A 17,448-nucleotide genomic window follows, 5' to 3' on the forward strand; every position below is an offset into this window, starting at 1 on the left:
GAAAAGTGTAGAACTTGAAGAAGAAGCCAAAGGAAAAAAAAACAAAACATAATGCCAAACAAGAATGATGCATCCAGTCCATCTATTGCATAGGCCGTATGGCTCAAACGCAACCAATTGTCTAATCGCTTTTTCTTTCTAATCTTTTGCTTCATTTTACAATTTTTAAACCGTTATATTATTATTTGATGCCTATGTACAGGATTTTTCTCTTATTTGATGCTTGTTGTAATTCTGTGTGCAGCTTCGATTCTACGATGCCCGGTGAATTGCCGTTACCACACACCCTTTTTGACACCTGGCAAACTACCGTTTCTGGCCAATTCTCTGAACTGCGTTCTACAAAGTCTAAAGTCGCTCAAAACCGCTCTGGCATGGCCCGTTTCCACACATCTGTTTCTGACTTGGGTCATTCTTGTGTAATTAGGCATGGTGCTCAGACGTAACTGGGCCTCTAGTCTTGCTCTTGGTGGTAATGTTGTGTTTCTGGCTATGTATTTCAATGCCTTAGTCGTGACTTCATGTTCTGCAACCTGCTGTCTCTTGAAATTGTCTCTGATCACTCTGGCATTGAGAAAAGTCGAGGGGAGTTTGACCTTGACGGGGAAGCGGAAATTACCCATCGTATGGTAATTGTAGTTCAAGTGATATACCTAGTAGTTGGATCGTGTCTTTCTTGGAACTTCGGGATCTCTAACTACTAGCCTGGTTGAAACTTTCTGGAGGTTTAATAGTATAGTGGTTAAAAAGTTTGTCGTATGTGGTGATGGGTAGATGGCATACATAAATATGGATGGTGAAAGGAAGCGTCGAAGTGAGTAGATGAGCTTGGTCTTAGAGCGGATTAAAGGTGGTAATTGCTTTCCTTTATTCTTCGTTTAACTTCTTTTTCTGATCTTACTTCTCTTCAGTTCTGAGGCTCAGATTTCTGGTGCATAAATTGGGCAAAACGGCTGGTTTCATGAATCCCGCATTCAGTCTTGGCTTGACCCTTCCATCTTCCAGCGCGTTCGTCTTCTCCGTCCGCAACGGGCACGGTAGAATGGTAGTCCCCAACAGACTTGTAGCCCAAATCCAAAAGTTCATTGTAGGGCACGTGATTGGCATCGATGTAGGCCTTAACCTGTGGAAAATCCCAGTTGGCAAGCGGGTTGATCTTGAGGACGCCGTTGAGTTCGTCAAGCTCGACGAATCGCAGCGTCGACCGGCTGCCACCTTGCGATTTGCGGCGTCCCGTGAGAATCGCGGTGACCTGCAACTCTTTGTAAGCACGATGAGCCGGTTCAGCCTTGACCAAGTAGTCGTACTGGGTGTCTTCACGCTCCCACAAGAAATCGCCGTGTTTGGCGGCGAACTCGGTTTCTGAATCGAGTCCCAAGGGCTTGAAAACGTTGATTTGTTGGCCGTGAGGCCTGTAGTAGCGGTCTTCCACTTTTTCAAGCAAAGACAGCGTTTGTGGGAAATGGTGCAGGGTATCGATGAAAATGAGCGGTGTGATGCTGCTGCTGCTGTCAGTTTGCAGTTTTGACAGCATGTCTATGGTAGCGAGCCCCGTCAGCCCAAAAGCTGTGGTTTGGAACAGATGTGGGAAAGTAGCAATCGACCATGCCAGGATTTCCTGCGGCGATCCCATTTTGGCCAGAGCCGCATTCCAATGGTCGATTTGCTCCTGCGATACCATGATATTATTATTCAGACTGAACGATGTCATTATGTTGTCCAGTGTCACACACAATCGAGTTTTAAAATGTGAGTAGGGTGGTATGCCTGCCACCGATGAACTTTTCCAGAGTTGAATCTAATAAGTAGTAGTGTATTCTTATTACTGACGCCAGCAAGAACTCAACAGGTGTGTGTGAATCGAGAAGTACACAACGATAGTCAGCAAGAATTTATATCTGGATTTCCAACAGAATGGAGATTGAGAATACGAATCTAGGTTACTAAGCTCGTTCTATCGCTCATCGTTTCTCGTTCTGTTTCTTCCACTTTCTCTTGGTAGCGATGGTGGTGTGTATTATGCACTATTATTTAACGTCATTTTGAACAAATCATCGAGAACACGTGACATTGTGTGCAGTATTCGTGGAAAGTTGTTGAATTATGTGTGCTTCTCATACGGAATATGATCAAATTACGACACTAAATGCGTCATTTGGTCAAGTTTCTAGCCGCCATGAACCATTCCACACGTTCTTTGAGCACACTGATATGTAGTTGTAGCTGACCAAAATTGTATGCCTATTTCCATTAGATACCGGGCTTTTAAGCTGTGATTTTTGACAGTATTCACATATTTAAATTGACCTTTAAATATGTGAAAATTGACCATATGACGAGAAAACTACAAGAACAACTGTTGCAAAACGATCTAACAGCCTTGATCAGCGGCTCCTTTTCATTTGCTTTAACTGCAAACTCTTGGTAGAAATGCCTTCGCTGGATTTGAGCAAACTGCACGACGATTTGGCCACCACAGAGCAGGAAGTGGGGTCGATCATCGAATCTTTCATCGAGCTGGGTGTGTCGATCTATGACTTCCCAGGAACATCAGAGGCAGCCCAGGGCATGATGACCAATTTGCAGCGGAATGTGGACCGTCTGCGTAATCTGAACCGCAAAAGTAATGACCCAGACTCGCAATTGGCCGGTTTCCAAGTGCCCATGGAGGTGCTACAGTATATAGAAGACGGACGAAACCCGGACGTTTACACCAGAGACTTTGTGGAGGCTATCCGTCGCTCGAACCAGTACCAACGGGCCAAGATGAACGGGGTGAAGCAACTGAGAGACAAACTGGCGGAAAAAATCGTTGCAGAGTTCCCAGACATGCAGGACAGCGTTAAGGATATTTTGCAGCGAACAGACCGGTGATTCGGTGGAGGCAATGGGGGGGGGGGCCTTTTAGCGAGCTTTTGGGGAACCTTCAGAGAGCACTCCGGGAGCCTTCAGGGTTGCCCAATTGAACCGAGAAGGAAAGAGTAAGAACGAGACAGCAGGATTCGATAACCAGATACCCGAATAAAATGGACTGGCATACAGAAGCTGCGTCCAAATCGTCGTCTATGTCAACTTCATCTTTACTAAAATCCTATCTTGTGTGTCACGTGCGAGGTCCAGAAATTTTTCAATGCCATCAATAATACAGACACCGGCGTCGTTTCTATAATATCCACGCACGCACCAGTAGCACTGCTCATCGCCTTACCAAAATCAGCGGGAACATGGGTAAGAAAAAGGTCAAGAATAGTCAGGACCTAAGCAGTGTTGCCTCTACTAGCAGCCCCATCCTGGAGCTTAGTTTCCCGGAACCTCTATTTGCATTGTGTTGTCATCCTGAAAAACCACTAATATTCTCGGGACAGGCTTCAGGCCATGTTATGTGCCATAGATACGATGCCAAAATCTTGCAAGAGCGTATGAAACGGAGCGAGGAAACTGCTGCTAAATCTGATTCCAAAACCAAAGAGAAAGAGGAGCAAGAAGCTAAAAAAAAGTTTTGGGTCTTTGTTGAAGCTAAAGACGACGGCAGCACTGACACTGAGGGTCTAAAATTGCAATGGAAGACAAAAAGACACAAGGGAAGCGTACGAGCCATGTGTCTGGATGCAGATGGTACTCACATTTACACCATTGGAGTGGACTGCGTGCTCAAAAAGGCAAACGCGGAAACTGGTAAAGTGGTGAAGAAAAGACAGATCACGGAAGACATTGGTGTCAAAATGACCAAGCTTTTCAAGTCAAACACGCACCCGTTTTTATTGGTTGGAGACGAAAACGGGAATGTATTAGTTCTTGATAGTGAAAGTCTGGCATTGAAAACTACCATAAGGAAAATTCACTCTGGCGATGCGATCAATGACATTTTCCAATTCACTGGACAGTCCTTATACAAATTTATCTCTGTGGGTCAAACCACCCTGGCGTATTGGGATTCCCGTGAATCCAACGATTCTGATTTCAAGATACCAGCCGACGACCTGGATGCAAAGCGCAAAGTGCGGCTGAGTGATGATCAAGAGGACGAAATTCTGTGTGGAGCTTTTGTGGATCCTCAAAACGGCGATACATTGGTTTGTGGCATGGGTGAAGGTATTCTCACCGTGTGGAAGCCCAAGAAAAACGATTTGGTCGATCAGATCAGTCGTATCAAGGTCAAGAAAAACGAAAGCTTGGACTGCGTGATTCCTACTTTGCAAGACGACAATTCAGTGTGGACGGGATGCTCCGATGGTCAAGTTTACAAAATCAACGTCAAGACAGGAAAAATAACGGAGATACGCAGACACAGTGGGATGGATGAAGTTGCTTTCTTGGATCTGGACTGTGAATACCGTCTAGTTTCCGGTGGCATGGACAAGATCAAGCTCTGGGAGCTTGTAAAGGACGAAACAGGAGTGGAGGACGAGTTATCTGCGGTTGAAAGTGACGGCGACGACGGCGATTCCGTTTCGAGTGGCAATTCCAGTTCCGAAGACGAGTCAAATTCCGATGCCGATTCTGGCTCTGATCCTGACACTGATTTCGACGCTGATCCTGACGCTGAAAACGAGAGTTCAAGTGAAGGAGATGATGAGCTTGTAGGTCTGAGCAAGGAAGAACTGCTGAAAGAACTGGACAAAGATCTCAATGGTAGCACCGATGAAGATGAAAATGCTGGGACTAAACAAAAGACTTCCGAGATTCGTGGCGATGTCAAGCCCTCGTCCAAAAAAAGGAAACTAGAACAGAAACCCTTAACATCCAAGCAGCTTCGAAACCTACAGAAGCACGAGCACGGCATAAAGAAATTTTCTGGGTTGTAAATCGCATGTGTCTCAAAGCAAGTAGTAAGTATCAATATCAAAGGACTATAAATGATAAGCATTTAAGGTTGTCTATCATCGCGGCTGTTTCGTAGTTCAGCGTAATCAGGTTCGTTCTCTCTGGTTGGGAGTAGTAAAACCAAAAAATTAAAAAATGGTCTCTAGCGGGATCGAACCGCTGATCCCCGCGTTATTAGCACGGTGCCTTAACCAACTGGGCCAAGAGACCTATTATTTTTCTTAACTCGATTTTGAGTTTCACTATCACCTACCACTGGCTCACACGATTTTTACACGCATGCCTCTCATCGAACAGAACTTACTCCGAAGTCAGGGTTCAATCACCAACTGTTCAAAGTACCAACAAACAAACCACGGTGTTTTAAGCAGTCGAAAGTGAACAGTTGTTTCAGTTTGTAGATACTTCTTTCTTATCATCGAAAGCTTGAGAGACTTCAATCGAACAACGTCACCAAAACTGACCGTGCTCACCGGAAACAAGTGAAAATTCGATCAACGACTAGCTGAGAAACCAATGTCGGCGACAGAAGATGCCAGCAGTCCATCGCCGTGTATTCGGATGGTCCAAAATGTTTCCAGATCGACTAAATCGGTCTTGATGAAATATTTGAAATTTGTGGGACCTGGATTGATGGTCAGTGTCGCATACATGGATCCGGGAAATTACTCTACAGCAGTCGATGCTGGTGCTACTAACAGGTTTGCACTTCTGTTCGTCATACTGCTTTCAAATATCATCGCCATCTTCCTGCAATCGCTGTGTATCAAATTGGGCACCGTAACCGGCTTGGATTTGTCGAGAGCGTGTCGTAAATACTTGCCAAGGTGGCTTAATTGGACGCTTTATGTATGTGCAGAAGCTGCAATCATAGCTACTGATGTAGCTGAGGTGATTGGTTCTGCTGTGGCGTTGAATATTCTGATCAAAGTTCCTCTTCCTGCCGGTGTAGCAATCACTGTGGTAGATGTTCTCTTTGTCATGATTGCCTATAAACCTGGTAGCTCATCCATGAGATTTGTGAGATTCTTCGAATTGGCCGTGGCAGCTTTGGTATTGGGAGTTTGTGTTTGTTTCTGTATCCAGCTCGCATTTCTGCCACGCATTCCTGTACGTGAAATATTCCGCGGCTTTGCACCCTCGAAAGAGATGTTTCAAAACAACGGGATCTATATTGCAGCCTCTGTCCTTGGTGCTACGGTCATGCCACATTCTTTGTTTTTGGGATCCGGTTTGGTCCAACCCAGACTTTTGGAATACGATGAGCAAAACGGAAACTACTCCAAGTTGGCTTCGGTAGAGGTTGCATCCGATGTCTCCTCAGCCGTAAATCTGAGCAAAGACGAGAAATTGGATCAAGGCTATCTCAATTACAAGCCAAGCATGTCAGCAATACGTTATGCGCTAAAATATTCTATTTCGGAGCTGACCATCACTTTATTCACCTTTGCGCTGTTCGTGAACAGCGCCATTTTGATAATATCGGGAGCAACCTTGTATGGATCTCCAGAAGCCGCCGGAGCAGACTTGTACACAATTCACGCTCTTTTGTCCAGAACCTTAGCGCCCGTCGTTGGTACGATCTTTATGCTTGCTCTACTACTCAGCGGCCAGTCAGCAGGAATTGTATGTACAATCGCGGGACAGATTGTCAGCGAGGGACATATCAATTGGAAGCTCAAGCCATGGAAGCGTCGGATAGCTACTAGAATGATCTCAATTGTTCCCTGTCTCGCCATATCTCTAAGCGTCGGTCGGCCTGCCTTATCTCGCACCCTAAATGCATCGCAGGTTGTACTATCGTTGCTGCTACCGTTTTTGACAGCGCCTTTGATTTACTTTACGTGTAAGAAGTCTATCATGCGAGTAGAAGAGCCCGCTTCCAATGCAGAACGCCGATCAGACATCGAAAACGGAGAAAAATCCGTGATTGACATGTCAAACAATTGGGTGACATCGGTGATAGCCTTTGCTGTTTGGCTATTCATCTCGGTTCTCAATGTTTATGCTATTGTTCAGCTCGGTCTTTCTAAAGGTGACATCAATTGAACATTATCTGAACGTAGGACCTGCCTCTAGTTTACCAAAATTTTGAACTAAAATGTAGATAATTCGCTATACATAGTATACAGATGTTGCTGATCTGAATTGAGCAACGAGACAAGATAGATTATGCAGCTTTTGTCTTGCTACAATGCAAAAAGAGTCTCAGAATATAATGATTCGTCACAGGTGTCAAGACGTGAATGGGCTTTAAGTAGAATATGGGTGATATCCGTTGTTGTTTCTCCTTGAGTAACCACTGCGTCCGCCACGGTATCCACTGCGACCACCACGGTTACGGAATCCCGATCGATAGTTTCCACGGTTTCCATCACGGCTTCCATCGCGACCGTTGTCCCGGCTATTGTCCCGATTATAGTCACGATTACTATCGCGATTGAACTCGCGACCACCGTCACGGTTGTCTCCACGAGAGCCACCCATGCGAGGACCTCTTGGAGCATTGATTGGAGGAGAAGCTGCTCTTCTGTCCACATCTCTCTCTCCATTATCATCTCCTTCCTCAAATCGTTCTTCAGATCCAATTGTAGGAACGTCAGAAGATTCTTGGGTTGGCGTTTCTGATTGACCAGATGGCATACCAGGCATGGCACCCATTCCAGGCATCATGCCACCCATCATCTGTTGCATTTGCTGCATTTGCTGTTGATACATTTGACTATAATCGACGCCAGTTTGCTGCTGCATTTGAGCGTAGTATTCTTGCATTTTATTATAATATTCTGCCATAGCTTGAGGATTGAACATAGGATTGAAGCTCCCCATCATTGGGTTTTGAAACATATTAAACTGAGATGAGCCACCAAAAGTCTGCGTCTTTTGTTGCTGCATCTGCTTCTGCAAATGCCTTGGCTCTGCTCTTTTAATTTCTATTCTCTTACCTTTAAATTCGATAAACTTATTCTCACAAACGCGATCGACGGCGTCTGGAGTGTCATAAGTAATAAATCCAAAACCTCTAGATCTACCAGTATCTTTATCCAACATTAACTGCGCATCTATGATAGTCCCCCATTGAGAGAAAAACTCTTCAAATTCTTTTGGTCTAACGTCCGGACCGATTCCACCTACAAAAATCTTACCCGTCTTGTCTTGCTCTTCGCGGGGAATGGCCCTCTTGGGATCGATGACCTTACCGTCAAGAATGTGCTGGGTCTTTACAACTTCATCTACACTAGAAGCTTCTGCAAAGGTCAAAAATCCAAAACCTCTGGATCTGCCCGTTGCATTGTCTCTCATAATCTTGAGATCGGTGACTACACCGTATTTGGTGAAATAGTCTTTCAAGTTGTCTTCTGTAGTCTCCCAATTCAGACCACCAATGAACATTTTGCAAATGTCACGCGAAAGGTCTGCCTTGTTGGTCTTCTCTTGAATAGCAGCTTGAGAAGCAGCCTGTTGAAACTGAGGCATGTTTTGCTGAAGCTGTTGAAGCTGTTGCCATTGTTGCATATTTGGCATCCCGGGCATTGCTGGCATCCCTGGCATCCCTGGCATACCAGGCATACTAGGTATGCTTGGAAGGGCTGGCGCAGAAGAGCCAGTTGGAGTCAAAGATGCTGTGTCATTAGATTGGCCTTGAATTTGAGTTGACGTCTGACCTTGCGTTGGTTGCTGCTGCTGCTGCTGTGGGGTCTCGGTTGAAGCAGCTCCACCGTTGGCGGCTTGTTGGAGTTGATTCAAGTTGGAAGACAGAGCTTGAAGTGCCGCCAATTGGTCCAAAGACGAGGTTCCGGACGAAACTGGAGCCGCTGCAGCCGAACCTTCATTGGTGGCCGTTTCTGCAGAGTTAGAAGCCGGAGCTGAATCGTTTGTTAATTCGGACTTTGCGGGTTCAGCAGCTGCCGTAGTGGCAGTTGTTGTCGATGTGGTGTTGGAGGCGTCATTGGAGTCGTCACCGTAGATGTCGTTAAAGTCTTCGTCGTCTGAGAAACTCATGGTGTCGTAAGCTGGTTCGTGAAGAAACCTAGAAAGTAGATACAAGTGCTGATCGCTAGCTTTTACTGCCCTTGACGAGGCAAAAACAGAGATGCTAAAGTAAGGGAAGAATTGGAGGTCAAAGATGGATCCAACAGTAAATAAACTTTTTTATTTCTTGGCCCTTTATCGTATTCTATGTGTACTGTAACTCAAATACGAGATTCCTATTATTGATTGACGCGTGTATAGTGGGCTGCTGCACACAAGATAACTCTGTCTAAACAAAAAACAACACACAAAACTAGTCTTCGCAGTTAACAAAAACAGCAAAGTTTCACTGCAGGTTTTTGAGATCTTAAAACAAGGAAAACGGCAATTTTAGAACCAAAAAAAATTGACGATTTTTGTGACAAAAGTGAAACCTAAGAAAATTCTCTTTACAGATTATGCTGATAAATTCCAAATAGTGCTATCCTTTTCTTCACCGCCCGTTTACGCTGTTGTGGCTGTTGTTGGATTCAAAGTTGCCGCAAAGTTCTTAAGAAATTAGGTTCTCCACCCTGAATTTGGCTCTTTATATACTAAATTTTTTTTTTGTGTTTCAATTGATTTTAAGATTTCAGGGCCGGGTAACTTTTGAAGCTGAAATTCTTCAATTTAACTGACCTAATATTAGCTATATCGAATATAAATTCAAGACAATAGCAGAAAAAACAAGAAAAGTGATGTCAAATGATAACTCTAAAGCAGGATTTCGGTACTCAGAGCTTTTATTCGTAGTTTCGTAGTGGCTATTGTCAAATTGAGCTTTTTTCTAGGATCTTTTTGATGGTTTTTGGCGTTTGTAGCTGTATTCGATGCCGCCGTTAGTGGAAAAAATTTGGGCGATGAGCAAATCCGTATAGATATATATTGAATCCAAGCAGTAAAAACAGGAAGAGTAGAGGTACCTGGAAGTCTTGAAAAGCCGGTATAGCAAGCTGAAACGGGCGAACAGCTGTAGGAGCTAGATTGTTGAAAAACAGGCTTGAAAAATGGTTAAAAAATACCTAGTTTTCATGGTGCAAGTGCACCTCAATTTCAGACTTGCAGAACTGGAGTCTCTCGCGGATTTGCATGGGATCAAGACCGTGGACTTCGCACAGTATGATAGAGACTCGCCGTTTTTCATTGTGGAACTGGAAAATGACGAACAGGCCAAGAAATGGATCTCCAGGTCGATTTTGACCCGCGCTATCTATGAGTATTGGGGCCAGGGCAAAGACTACCCTCAGTTGCATGCCAGCATGCAAAATGATTCAGAATTTCAGCATCGCAAACAGGAGCATTGTAACGCGTCCTTCAAGTTCGAGTTCGAGAGTTTTGGTGGCAGCTCATCCGGTAAGCTAGACCGCGTTGCGTGCATCGAGTCCTTTCAATACCTGGACTTCAAGGGCCCAATTCGCATGAAAAACCCACAGCAAATTTTCACGGTTATAGAGGAGTACGAGCCGCTCAACGACAACGAGGCCGGTGAAACGCCGTTACGTGTGTTTTTCGGTCGTGAAGTGCAGCGCAGTGACCGTTTCTGCGGCGCATTAGAAAAATACGACCTGAAAAAAAGACCTTACAAAGGCACCACGAGCTTTGAGGCCGAACTCTCACTCGTTAGCGCCAATATTGCGCAAGTCAAACCGGGCACTATAATGTACGACCCATTTGCCGGTACTGGTTCGTTTTTGACCGCAGGTGGACACTACCAGGCAATGGTGATTGGCTCTGACATTGATGGACGCATGATAAGGGGGAAGGGCAACCAAACAATCAAAGCCAATTTCAAAAAATATAAGGATTCGTTGCAGTTTTTGGACGTGCTGACTATGGATTTCACTCACAATGCGCTCAGAAGCGATTTACTGATAGACACAATATTATGCGATCCACCGTACGGTATTCGCGAAAGTATCAAAGTTCTGGGAGCCAAGGATCCAGAGCGTTTTGCGGGCAAGGAAAACGTCGAAATAGATGGGCAAAAGGCCTATCTCATGCGCGATTACATCCCCACGAAAAAACCTTACTCTCTTGATGCGTTGTTGGACGATTTGTTGCATTTTGCTGCTGCAAGATTGCCTTTGAATGGTAGACTTGCATTTTGGATGCCGGTAGCCAACGATGAAGATATTGAAACCATCATACCGTTACATTCCAATTTGGAACTCAAGTATAATTGTGTTCAGGAATTTAACAAGTGGTCAAGACGTCTCTTGGTTTACATCAACAGAGGCCCCAATTTTAATGGGCCTGCCAATGTAGGTTTGGGGCGATCGAAAGAAAAGTTCCGTGATCGCTACTTTAACGGGTTTAACTAATGCACATTCTATCTTTATAAAAATCATCTAGTGTATACAACGAGAGTTCTTTGCGCGCAGACATGATCGACGACGCGCCACCCCGCTTGCCTTTATAAAAGTCAGCAACAACTTGTGCCGCCTGCCTTACTTTCCGTATCTTGAGGTTTCGTAAGGTCCACGGTTTTAGATTTTTCCTTAACTTTTCTCCGAATGATTGTAGATCCTCTTCTCTCGATTTCCGTCCATGGTGCGCTGTTTCCCCTGAGGGTTGAGCCATGTAAAAGATCCTGCTCAGGCTCAGACGAGTCCTCTCGAATAGTATTATCATTTTCGTAACAACCCTGTTCGACCAGGTCTTTTATTATGATGTTGAAAGTACGCTCAACCACTTGATGCCATTTGCAACTCACTTCGAAATTGCCTGCAATTTTTATACCGAATTTTTGCTCGGCCCGATCAATCAGTTGCAACACATCCTCATGAGCTACTTGTCTGACCTTGTACAAGTCGATTTTGTTGCCTACCAAGTAAATCCGCATGGATTGATCCCTGGAGCAGCAATTCAGAACTTCCTCAAGCCAATAATCCAAACAGTGTTCGAAGCTTTTCTTATTGCAAATGTCGTAGCTTAAAAGCACGCCGTGGGAGCCCTTGTACAACGATGGAATCATAGCATTTCTGTAGCGTTCCTGGCCAGCAGTATCCCACATAGTGACTTTGAAATAGCGGTTGTCAATGTTGACGACGTTTGTACGGATATCCACTCCGATTGTGCTTCTTGTGTCTATTATAATTTCATTGGGGTCGGTCTTCCCACCTTTTATCGGATCCAGTTGTGTGTCCTCCGATATTGAAGGAGCCCTTATATGTGGAACAGGGTTGTTGAACAACTCCTCATAATCGTTCAAGCTGTACCGCTTTCGCTTATCGATTGTCTTCAAGTTTTGGAGCCGTTTGTTTCGTTGCGGTACCTGCGCCGAAATCCTGGGACTGCTTCCCTTCTTAATCATGCTGGCTTGTGACCGAGTCGGAAGTTCATTGCAATAACTTAAAATCATGGCGGTTTTGCCCACGGCTGCGTCTCCAATCAGTAGCAATTTGATCGAAGACGAGTCCGTTAGTGAATCTAATGAAATATTCTGCTCATCGGCACGCATCCGATAGAATGACTTGGTAGAACCACTTCTCTGCGGTTCAGAACGTCCCAGTTCGAATCCGTAAGCGGAAGACGGACGAGCAGATTGTGCTCTAGACGAAGAAGGCCTAGTACTGTGCGATAATCCACCACCTAAGCTGGTGTCCGATGGAAATCTCGACACTGATGGTGAAATAGGTGATGCCGGAGCCGAAAAATTGATGGAATACCGCTTCTGACGTGTTTTTGACATCCTGAATTTTCACCACTAGTTTCAAATACACATATAGGCGCCTTAAAGTCGGATTCTTGTGTCGTGTTTGTAACGAATCTCTTGTCAACTGTTCGAACGTTGGCATTTTGGCTTTGATTTGATAATTAACTTTAGTTTGGGACTGTGGAAAAGACACCGACTTCGTGTGTAGTGACAGTTCTCGTGAAGAGTACAGTAATTTGAAATAGCCGCCGAGGTGGGACAGTTCCCGGTCTTTTTTGAAGTTTGAGCCCACAGTTTAGGATTTTGTAGTCTGGTGTGTAGGTTCTTCTCAAGTATCTTGTGGAATTGGTCGAATAGTCTCACGATCAAGACGCTAAAGTCGGTTAACTATCATGGCAACGTTTTCGAGAGATACTTCGGGATCAATGTATTTGACCAGTGTTGCTTCATAACCGTTCTGTCGTAGGTATTCTGCACGGCCTTCGTCTATGATTCTTCTAGCCTTTTCACCCAGCTTTTCACGCTCACAAACAGGAAGATCGGTGAAATGGTTGCCAACGTCATTGTCCGAAGTGCCAGGTTTACGACCACACACGGCCCATGATGCAATCTTCTTCAAGGAATTGAAAAAATCCGAGTAAGAAATGGGAGCCTTGTCTAGTAGCATGTCTTCGATAAACGGCCGGTTGACATACTGCTGGGCATCGCAAACGTGTCTGCAGCACATCGCGATGACCATGCCGCGAAGTTTGTTCTGCTTGAGATGCAGAACTTCGCTGTTGAGACAACAGGCAATGGTCAAGTCCGTAGCCACTCCGCACAGATGTTTCGAAATCGCTACCGCGGGTCGATCGTCACCGTGTAGCAAGTTGTCGATGTAAAAATCCTTGATGTCAATTTTTTTGCGTTCTATCACTGGGTAGACACGCGATTCTGTGACGTTGTCGCTCGAATACAGCTCGTCATAATCGTCTTTGAATTTAGAGTCGAATTTCATGCGGTTTGATGCCCGGTCGATGAGTATGAATTTGGATTGCGGGAGGTTTTTGGTCTGGGAATGATTGTCATACAATCCGCGGTTGACGTAGCGGGAAAACTCGGCACGTCCACATCCAAACTCTATGAAATTAGTGCCGTGTGTAGTGGAAGCCATTAAATTCTCGATCAAATGCTGAATCAATGAAGACTGCTGCAGTGCGTGTTTTTTAAATCCTGATAGCTGCGGGAATCTTTGGGATTCGACGGACTCGTTGCGTTTGACCACCAACGGCAGTGGTGTATCAATGAAACGATCGTCGTGACATTGGTTCAGGACACTAATTGCTTGCAAAACGGTCGCATTTTCAACGGCATCGGGAGAAACGTCCGGACTTGGAGATTTCCAATTGTAATTCAGTTTGTACCAGGGGCAATCCACGGGCTCAACGTTTTTTTTCGCAGTGTTGCATTTACGAATGTGTCGTGTTACGTCCTTTTCCCAAACAGAGTGACGTGGATCGATGGGACATGCAATCCGGCGACCTTTCCCTGACCCAGCTTCATGGTTCACAAGATTCAAGTGTTCTGAACAGTATTCCAAATCAGCCTTGCGTGTCATGCCGCAGCGTCTTTTTTTCTGGGTTAAGAAGAACTTGCATTGCAAACGAGGTGCTGCATTGTTTTTACTCTGTGGAGACAACGGATGCGAAGCTGTACCAACAGAAGTCGCATCTAGCAAAACCGCTGAAGACTGTGACATGTTTTGAGCGAGCGATGCTTGAGGTTTTGACTGATTTCTGGTAAAGTTCCAAATTTTTATGCAGTAGGTTGTATTAGGATATGGGATGAGAGCGATGAGCAGCACGTGAGTGGTGATAGTTATAACTCACATCGTAGGCTTGGTCTGGTTTCAACGGGGCAATGAAAGGTATGAGCAGTTAGGGTAGTGGTGATGGTATGTGGTGTTATTTTGGGGGTGATTCAGGACGGTTTGTTGGATGAATCAAGAAAAAGTCGCGAAAATGAATGGTTGTTCAGCAGTGCAAAGTTGATAGGAATGGATGGGCATTGGAAGCGGAGGAGACTCGAGGCTTTTTGTGGACTCTGAGAAACTTGATGCAAAGTGTTTCTTCTGTGTAAATACTACCTCATCTTGTTGTAGAAGTGGTGCTGTTAGAGGTGTATGAAAAGTAGTCAACGTTGAAGTGTAGTCCAGAACGGATCGACGTGGTCCAAAACGTGGTAAATCATTGGTGGCCTTCTCCATATGACGAATTACAGCTTTATATGGATTGTCTTGAGAAGTTCCGTTCGTTTTTCAGGGTCCGGTTGAAATGGCCATTAATTACTGTATTGGTCGCCAAAATTGACTTTGGAGTGTTAATCGCGTCTACGGAAATAGGCTACAGGGCAAACACACCGAAGATTGTACCAGATTCGAGGACTGAGTGTGTGAGATCTGTGTATTTTCAGCGTGGAATGCTAGGTCTTCTATGGTCATAGACATACGAGAGGGTAGCCAAGAGCTGCAAGAGTGGGATCAAACCAATCTGCAAGAGTAGGAAAACGAAAACGAACCTGCAAGAGTAGGAATACGAACCTGCAAGAGTAGGAATACGAACCTGCAAAAGTACCAAAACGAACCTGCAAGAGTACGAAAACGAACCCGCAAAACCATTGTCTGTACATTTGCAACACAACAGAAAGATAAAGTTTGATCCATCCTCAAACGGCGGTTGTACCAGCACACACTGCTGGCGCACGAGTACGTATAGAGTGGCGAGTACCCGTGTAGAATGATGAGCTAATCATCTCCAGTGGTGAACATATGGACAACTTACGACCTTCGTTCTCGTTTACAAAGGCAGTTAGTTAGTAGGTATTGTAGGTGATTGTAACGCTTCGCGCTTCGCGGACTGCAGTAAACTGCCCATATCTTACGGCTTTCCGAGTACCGTAGTCATTAAAACCGTGTCTACTCGAGTCTACCCTGTCTTTAGCGTTGACGCTCTCCATCATTCCAAGTTTGCTTCTGTCCGGGAGTCCCGTCTCCGTCTTCGTCTCGTACCAAATGACCACATCTCGAACTCATACTCCCATTATATTATCTGTTTCCAGTTCTCTCAAGCAAATCTCGAAGCATTCCATACATAAAGAGACATTCTAAACACCCACTCGTTTACACTCCTTACACCACGTTCACTGTCCTCATCCACTACCACTTTCAACAGTAATTTCTCTCTTATCTTCGTCACTAATGCTCCACTCTATTCTCTCCATCTGCCCCTTCCCCTCCACGCGTAATTAGAAGCCGTGACGCAACCACGCCCACAAGCAATTCCATCTATCCTTCTATATAAGAGATGGTAGGACTGATGAGTAACACCTGGTACCAGTATCTACGACCCATTGCAGTGTACAGACAGTGCACAAGCTACTCAATTACCATTGAGAGACTCACCAAGAAGCTATAGTATTAGAAGAGGTTTAGATACTTCTCCAGATGCCACACCCTACTACGACTACTACAACACACGCTAGACACAAAATGCCGCTTAAAATTGCCGTTTTGGGCGCCGGAGGCGGCATCGGCCAGTCCTTGTCGTTGTTGCTCAAAACGGAGTTGCGCAGCACGTGCCTGGCGGCGGACGCCGCCATCCACGTCGCGCTGTACGACGTGAATCGCGACGCCGTGGCCGGAGCCGGAACGGATTTGTCGCATATCAACACGCCCGTGACAGTCACGTGGCATGCCGCCGCCGCCGCCGCCGCCGCCGACGAAGACCCACTAGCAACGTGTTTGCGTGACGCTACGCTTGTGGTAATCCCGGCCGGTGTTCCGCGGAAACCCGGGATGACGCGGGACGACCTTTTCTCCATTAATGCGCGGATCGTGACCCAGCTCGCGCACGGAATAGCCGCGCATTGCGACCTGTCACGCACGTTCGTGCTGCTGATCTCCAACCCGGTCAACTCCTTAGTACCCGTGCTGGTAGAAACGCTGGTTGCCGATAGCAGCAGCAGTACTGACCCAGACATCGCTAAGACGATCGCGAGACGCGTTTTCGGACTCACGCAGCTGGATGCAGTGCGTGCGTCGACGTTTCTGCACGCGGCTCTAGGGTGCGGTCCCAGCGACCGGGTCCGCGTTCCTGTGGTCGGCGGCCACTCCGGCCACACCATTGTGCCATTGTTCACACAGGCGTCGCAGAGCGGCGCGCAGGACCACAAGCTGCGCGCCAAAGTACTCGCACTCAGCCCAGAAGTGCTCGAACAGCTGGTGCATCGCGTGCAATTTGGCGGAGACGAAGTGGTCAAGGCCAAAAACGGCACCGGGAGCGCCACTCTGTCGATGGCATACGCTGCCGCTCAGGTAGCTCAGGCCTTTGCAGAGCTTTTACTCGATCTGCGTCCCGATTTGCAAGATACGTTGTACGCCAACATTGGAGCGTTTTCTAACACAGATGTGGCGAAACAAGTGACCAAGATCACTAACGGTTTGGCGTATGTGTCTTTGCCCCTGACAATTACAAAAGATGGGATCCAGGCCATCGACCTTCAATGGGCACACAATTTGTCAGCGGAGGAGTCCAAGCTGTGGACAACGTGTGTCAGGGAGCTGGAGGGCGCCATCAAGCATTAAAATTGAGCCCGCAAACGGGGCGCGGGTTCAAACAGGGTTCGTTGGTTTGTTTTTCTTTAAATTTATTTCACTGCTAATTATTTCATTTCTTCTGCATTAGGTTTTGTTTGTTTCTGGCTTGGCTTGTCTTTCTGATGGAATGATGGTGGTACAGGGCAGGGAATTAACTGTATGCTTTGATTAGTGAGTGACACTACTCATCAATTTCTGGCGCAGTCGTCGTATCACGTGCGCTCTGGATTTGCTTACGCTGCAGCCAGATAGACAGATTTGACATGTCTTAGAGAGAGGGAGCCCCACATCAGCCAGTTTTCAGGACCCAACTTCATGGATTTTC

General features: G+C 45.9%; 11 protein-coding genes and 1 non-coding gene across 12 annotated transcripts; 5 read left to right on the forward strand and 7 right to left on the reverse strand.

Moving 5' to 3' along the window:
- Positions 1 to 275: 275 nt before the first annotated feature.
- MRP2 (LALA0S05e04632g1_1) lies at positions 276 to 623 on the reverse strand (the record flags this gene model as incomplete). The annotated part of the gene is made up of 1 exon (XM_022772280.1): positions 276 to 623. The coding sequence occupies one exon, from the start codon at positions 621 to 623 to the stop codon at positions 276 to 278; it is 348 nt and encodes a 115-aa protein (XP_022628619.1).
- Positions 624 to 653: 30 nt separating this feature from the next.
- Positions 654 to 785, reverse strand: LALA0_S05e04654g (LALA0S05e04654g1_1; the record flags this gene model as incomplete). The annotated part of the gene is made up of 1 exon (XM_022772281.1): positions 654 to 785. One exon carries the CDS (start codon positions 783 to 785, stop codon positions 654 to 656), a length of 132 nt encoding a protein of 43 aa, XP_022628620.1.
- Positions 786 to 907: 122 nt separating this feature from the next.
- On the reverse strand, positions 908 to 1,711 carry MET16 (LALA0S05e04676g1_1; the record flags this gene model as incomplete). The annotated part of the gene is made up of 1 exon (XM_022772282.1): positions 908 to 1,711. The coding sequence occupies one exon, from the start codon at positions 1,709 to 1,711 to the stop codon at positions 908 to 910; it is 804 nt and encodes a 267-aa protein (XP_022628621.1).
- Positions 1,712 to 2,430: 719 nt separating this feature from the next.
- On the forward strand, positions 2,431 to 2,874 carry NUT2 (LALA0S05e04698g1_1; the record flags this gene model as incomplete). The annotated part of the gene is made up of 1 exon (XM_022772283.1): positions 2,431 to 2,874. One exon carries the CDS (start codon positions 2,431 to 2,433, stop codon positions 2,872 to 2,874), a length of 444 nt encoding a protein of 147 aa, XP_022628622.1.
- A 350-nt stretch (positions 2,875 to 3,224) lies between these two features.
- Positions 3,225 to 4,805, forward strand: JIP5 (LALA0S05e04720g1_1; the record flags this gene model as incomplete). The annotated part of the gene is made up of 1 exon (XM_022772284.1): positions 3,225 to 4,805. One exon carries the CDS (start codon positions 3,225 to 3,227, stop codon positions 4,803 to 4,805), a length of 1,581 nt encoding a protein of 526 aa, XP_022628623.1.
- A 155-nt stretch (positions 4,806 to 4,960) lies between these two features.
- LALA0_S05e04742r lies at positions 4,961 to 5,034 on the reverse strand. Its single transcript has one exon. It is a non-coding gene; the product is annotated as a tRNA-Ile (tRNA).
- Positions 5,035 to 5,340: 306 nt separating this feature from the next.
- Positions 5,341 to 6,873, forward strand: SMF1 (LALA0S05e04764g1_1; the record flags this gene model as incomplete). The annotated part of the gene is made up of 1 exon (XM_022772285.1): positions 5,341 to 6,873. One exon carries the CDS (start codon positions 5,341 to 5,343, stop codon positions 6,871 to 6,873), a length of 1,533 nt encoding a protein of 510 aa, XP_022628624.1.
- A 204-nt stretch (positions 6,874 to 7,077) lies between these two features.
- On the reverse strand, positions 7,078 to 8,826 carry HRP1 (LALA0S05e04786g1_1; the record flags this gene model as incomplete). Its single annotated transcript, XM_022772286.1, has 1 exon — positions 7,078 to 8,826. The coding sequence occupies one exon, from the start codon at positions 8,824 to 8,826 to the stop codon at positions 7,078 to 7,080; it is 1,749 nt and encodes a 582-aa protein (XP_022628625.1).
- Positions 8,827 to 9,842: 1,016 nt separating this feature from the next.
- On the forward strand, positions 9,843 to 11,156 carry TRM11 (LALA0S05e04808g1_1; the record flags this gene model as incomplete). The annotated part of the gene is made up of 1 exon (XM_022772287.1): positions 9,843 to 11,156. One exon carries the CDS (start codon positions 9,843 to 9,845, stop codon positions 11,154 to 11,156), a length of 1,314 nt encoding a protein of 437 aa, XP_022628626.1.
- A 101-nt stretch (positions 11,157 to 11,257) lies between these two features.
- Positions 11,258 to 12,526, reverse strand: YPT11 (LALA0S05e04830g1_1; the record flags this gene model as incomplete). Its single annotated transcript, XM_022772289.1, has 1 exon — positions 11,258 to 12,526. One exon carries the CDS (start codon positions 12,524 to 12,526, stop codon positions 11,258 to 11,260), a length of 1,269 nt encoding a protein of 422 aa, XP_022628627.1.
- A 337-nt stretch (positions 12,527 to 12,863) lies between these two features.
- On the reverse strand, positions 12,864 to 14,228 carry TRM13 (LALA0S05e04852g1_1; the record flags this gene model as incomplete). The annotated part of the gene is made up of 1 exon (XM_022772290.1): positions 12,864 to 14,228. One exon carries the CDS (start codon positions 14,226 to 14,228, stop codon positions 12,864 to 12,866), a length of 1,365 nt encoding a protein of 454 aa, XP_022628628.1.
- A 1,743-nt stretch (positions 14,229 to 15,971) lies between these two features.
- On the forward strand, positions 15,972 to 17,111 carry MDH2 (LALA0S05e04874g1_1; the record flags this gene model as incomplete). The annotated part of the gene is made up of 1 exon (XM_022772291.1): positions 15,972 to 17,111. The coding sequence occupies one exon, from the start codon at positions 15,972 to 15,974 to the stop codon at positions 17,109 to 17,111; it is 1,140 nt and encodes a 379-aa protein (XP_022628629.1).
- Between the last annotated feature and the right edge of the window lie 337 nt (positions 17,112 to 17,448).

The sequence above is a fragment of the Lachancea lanzarotensis genome, scaffold LALA0S05 (assembly GCF_000938715.1).
Source record: "Lachancea lanzarotensis genome assembly LALA0, scaffold LALA0S05, whole genome shotgun sequence".
Taxonomy (NCBI): Eukaryota; Fungi; Ascomycota; class Saccharomycetes; order Saccharomycetales; family Saccharomycetaceae; genus Lachancea; species Lachancea lanzarotensis.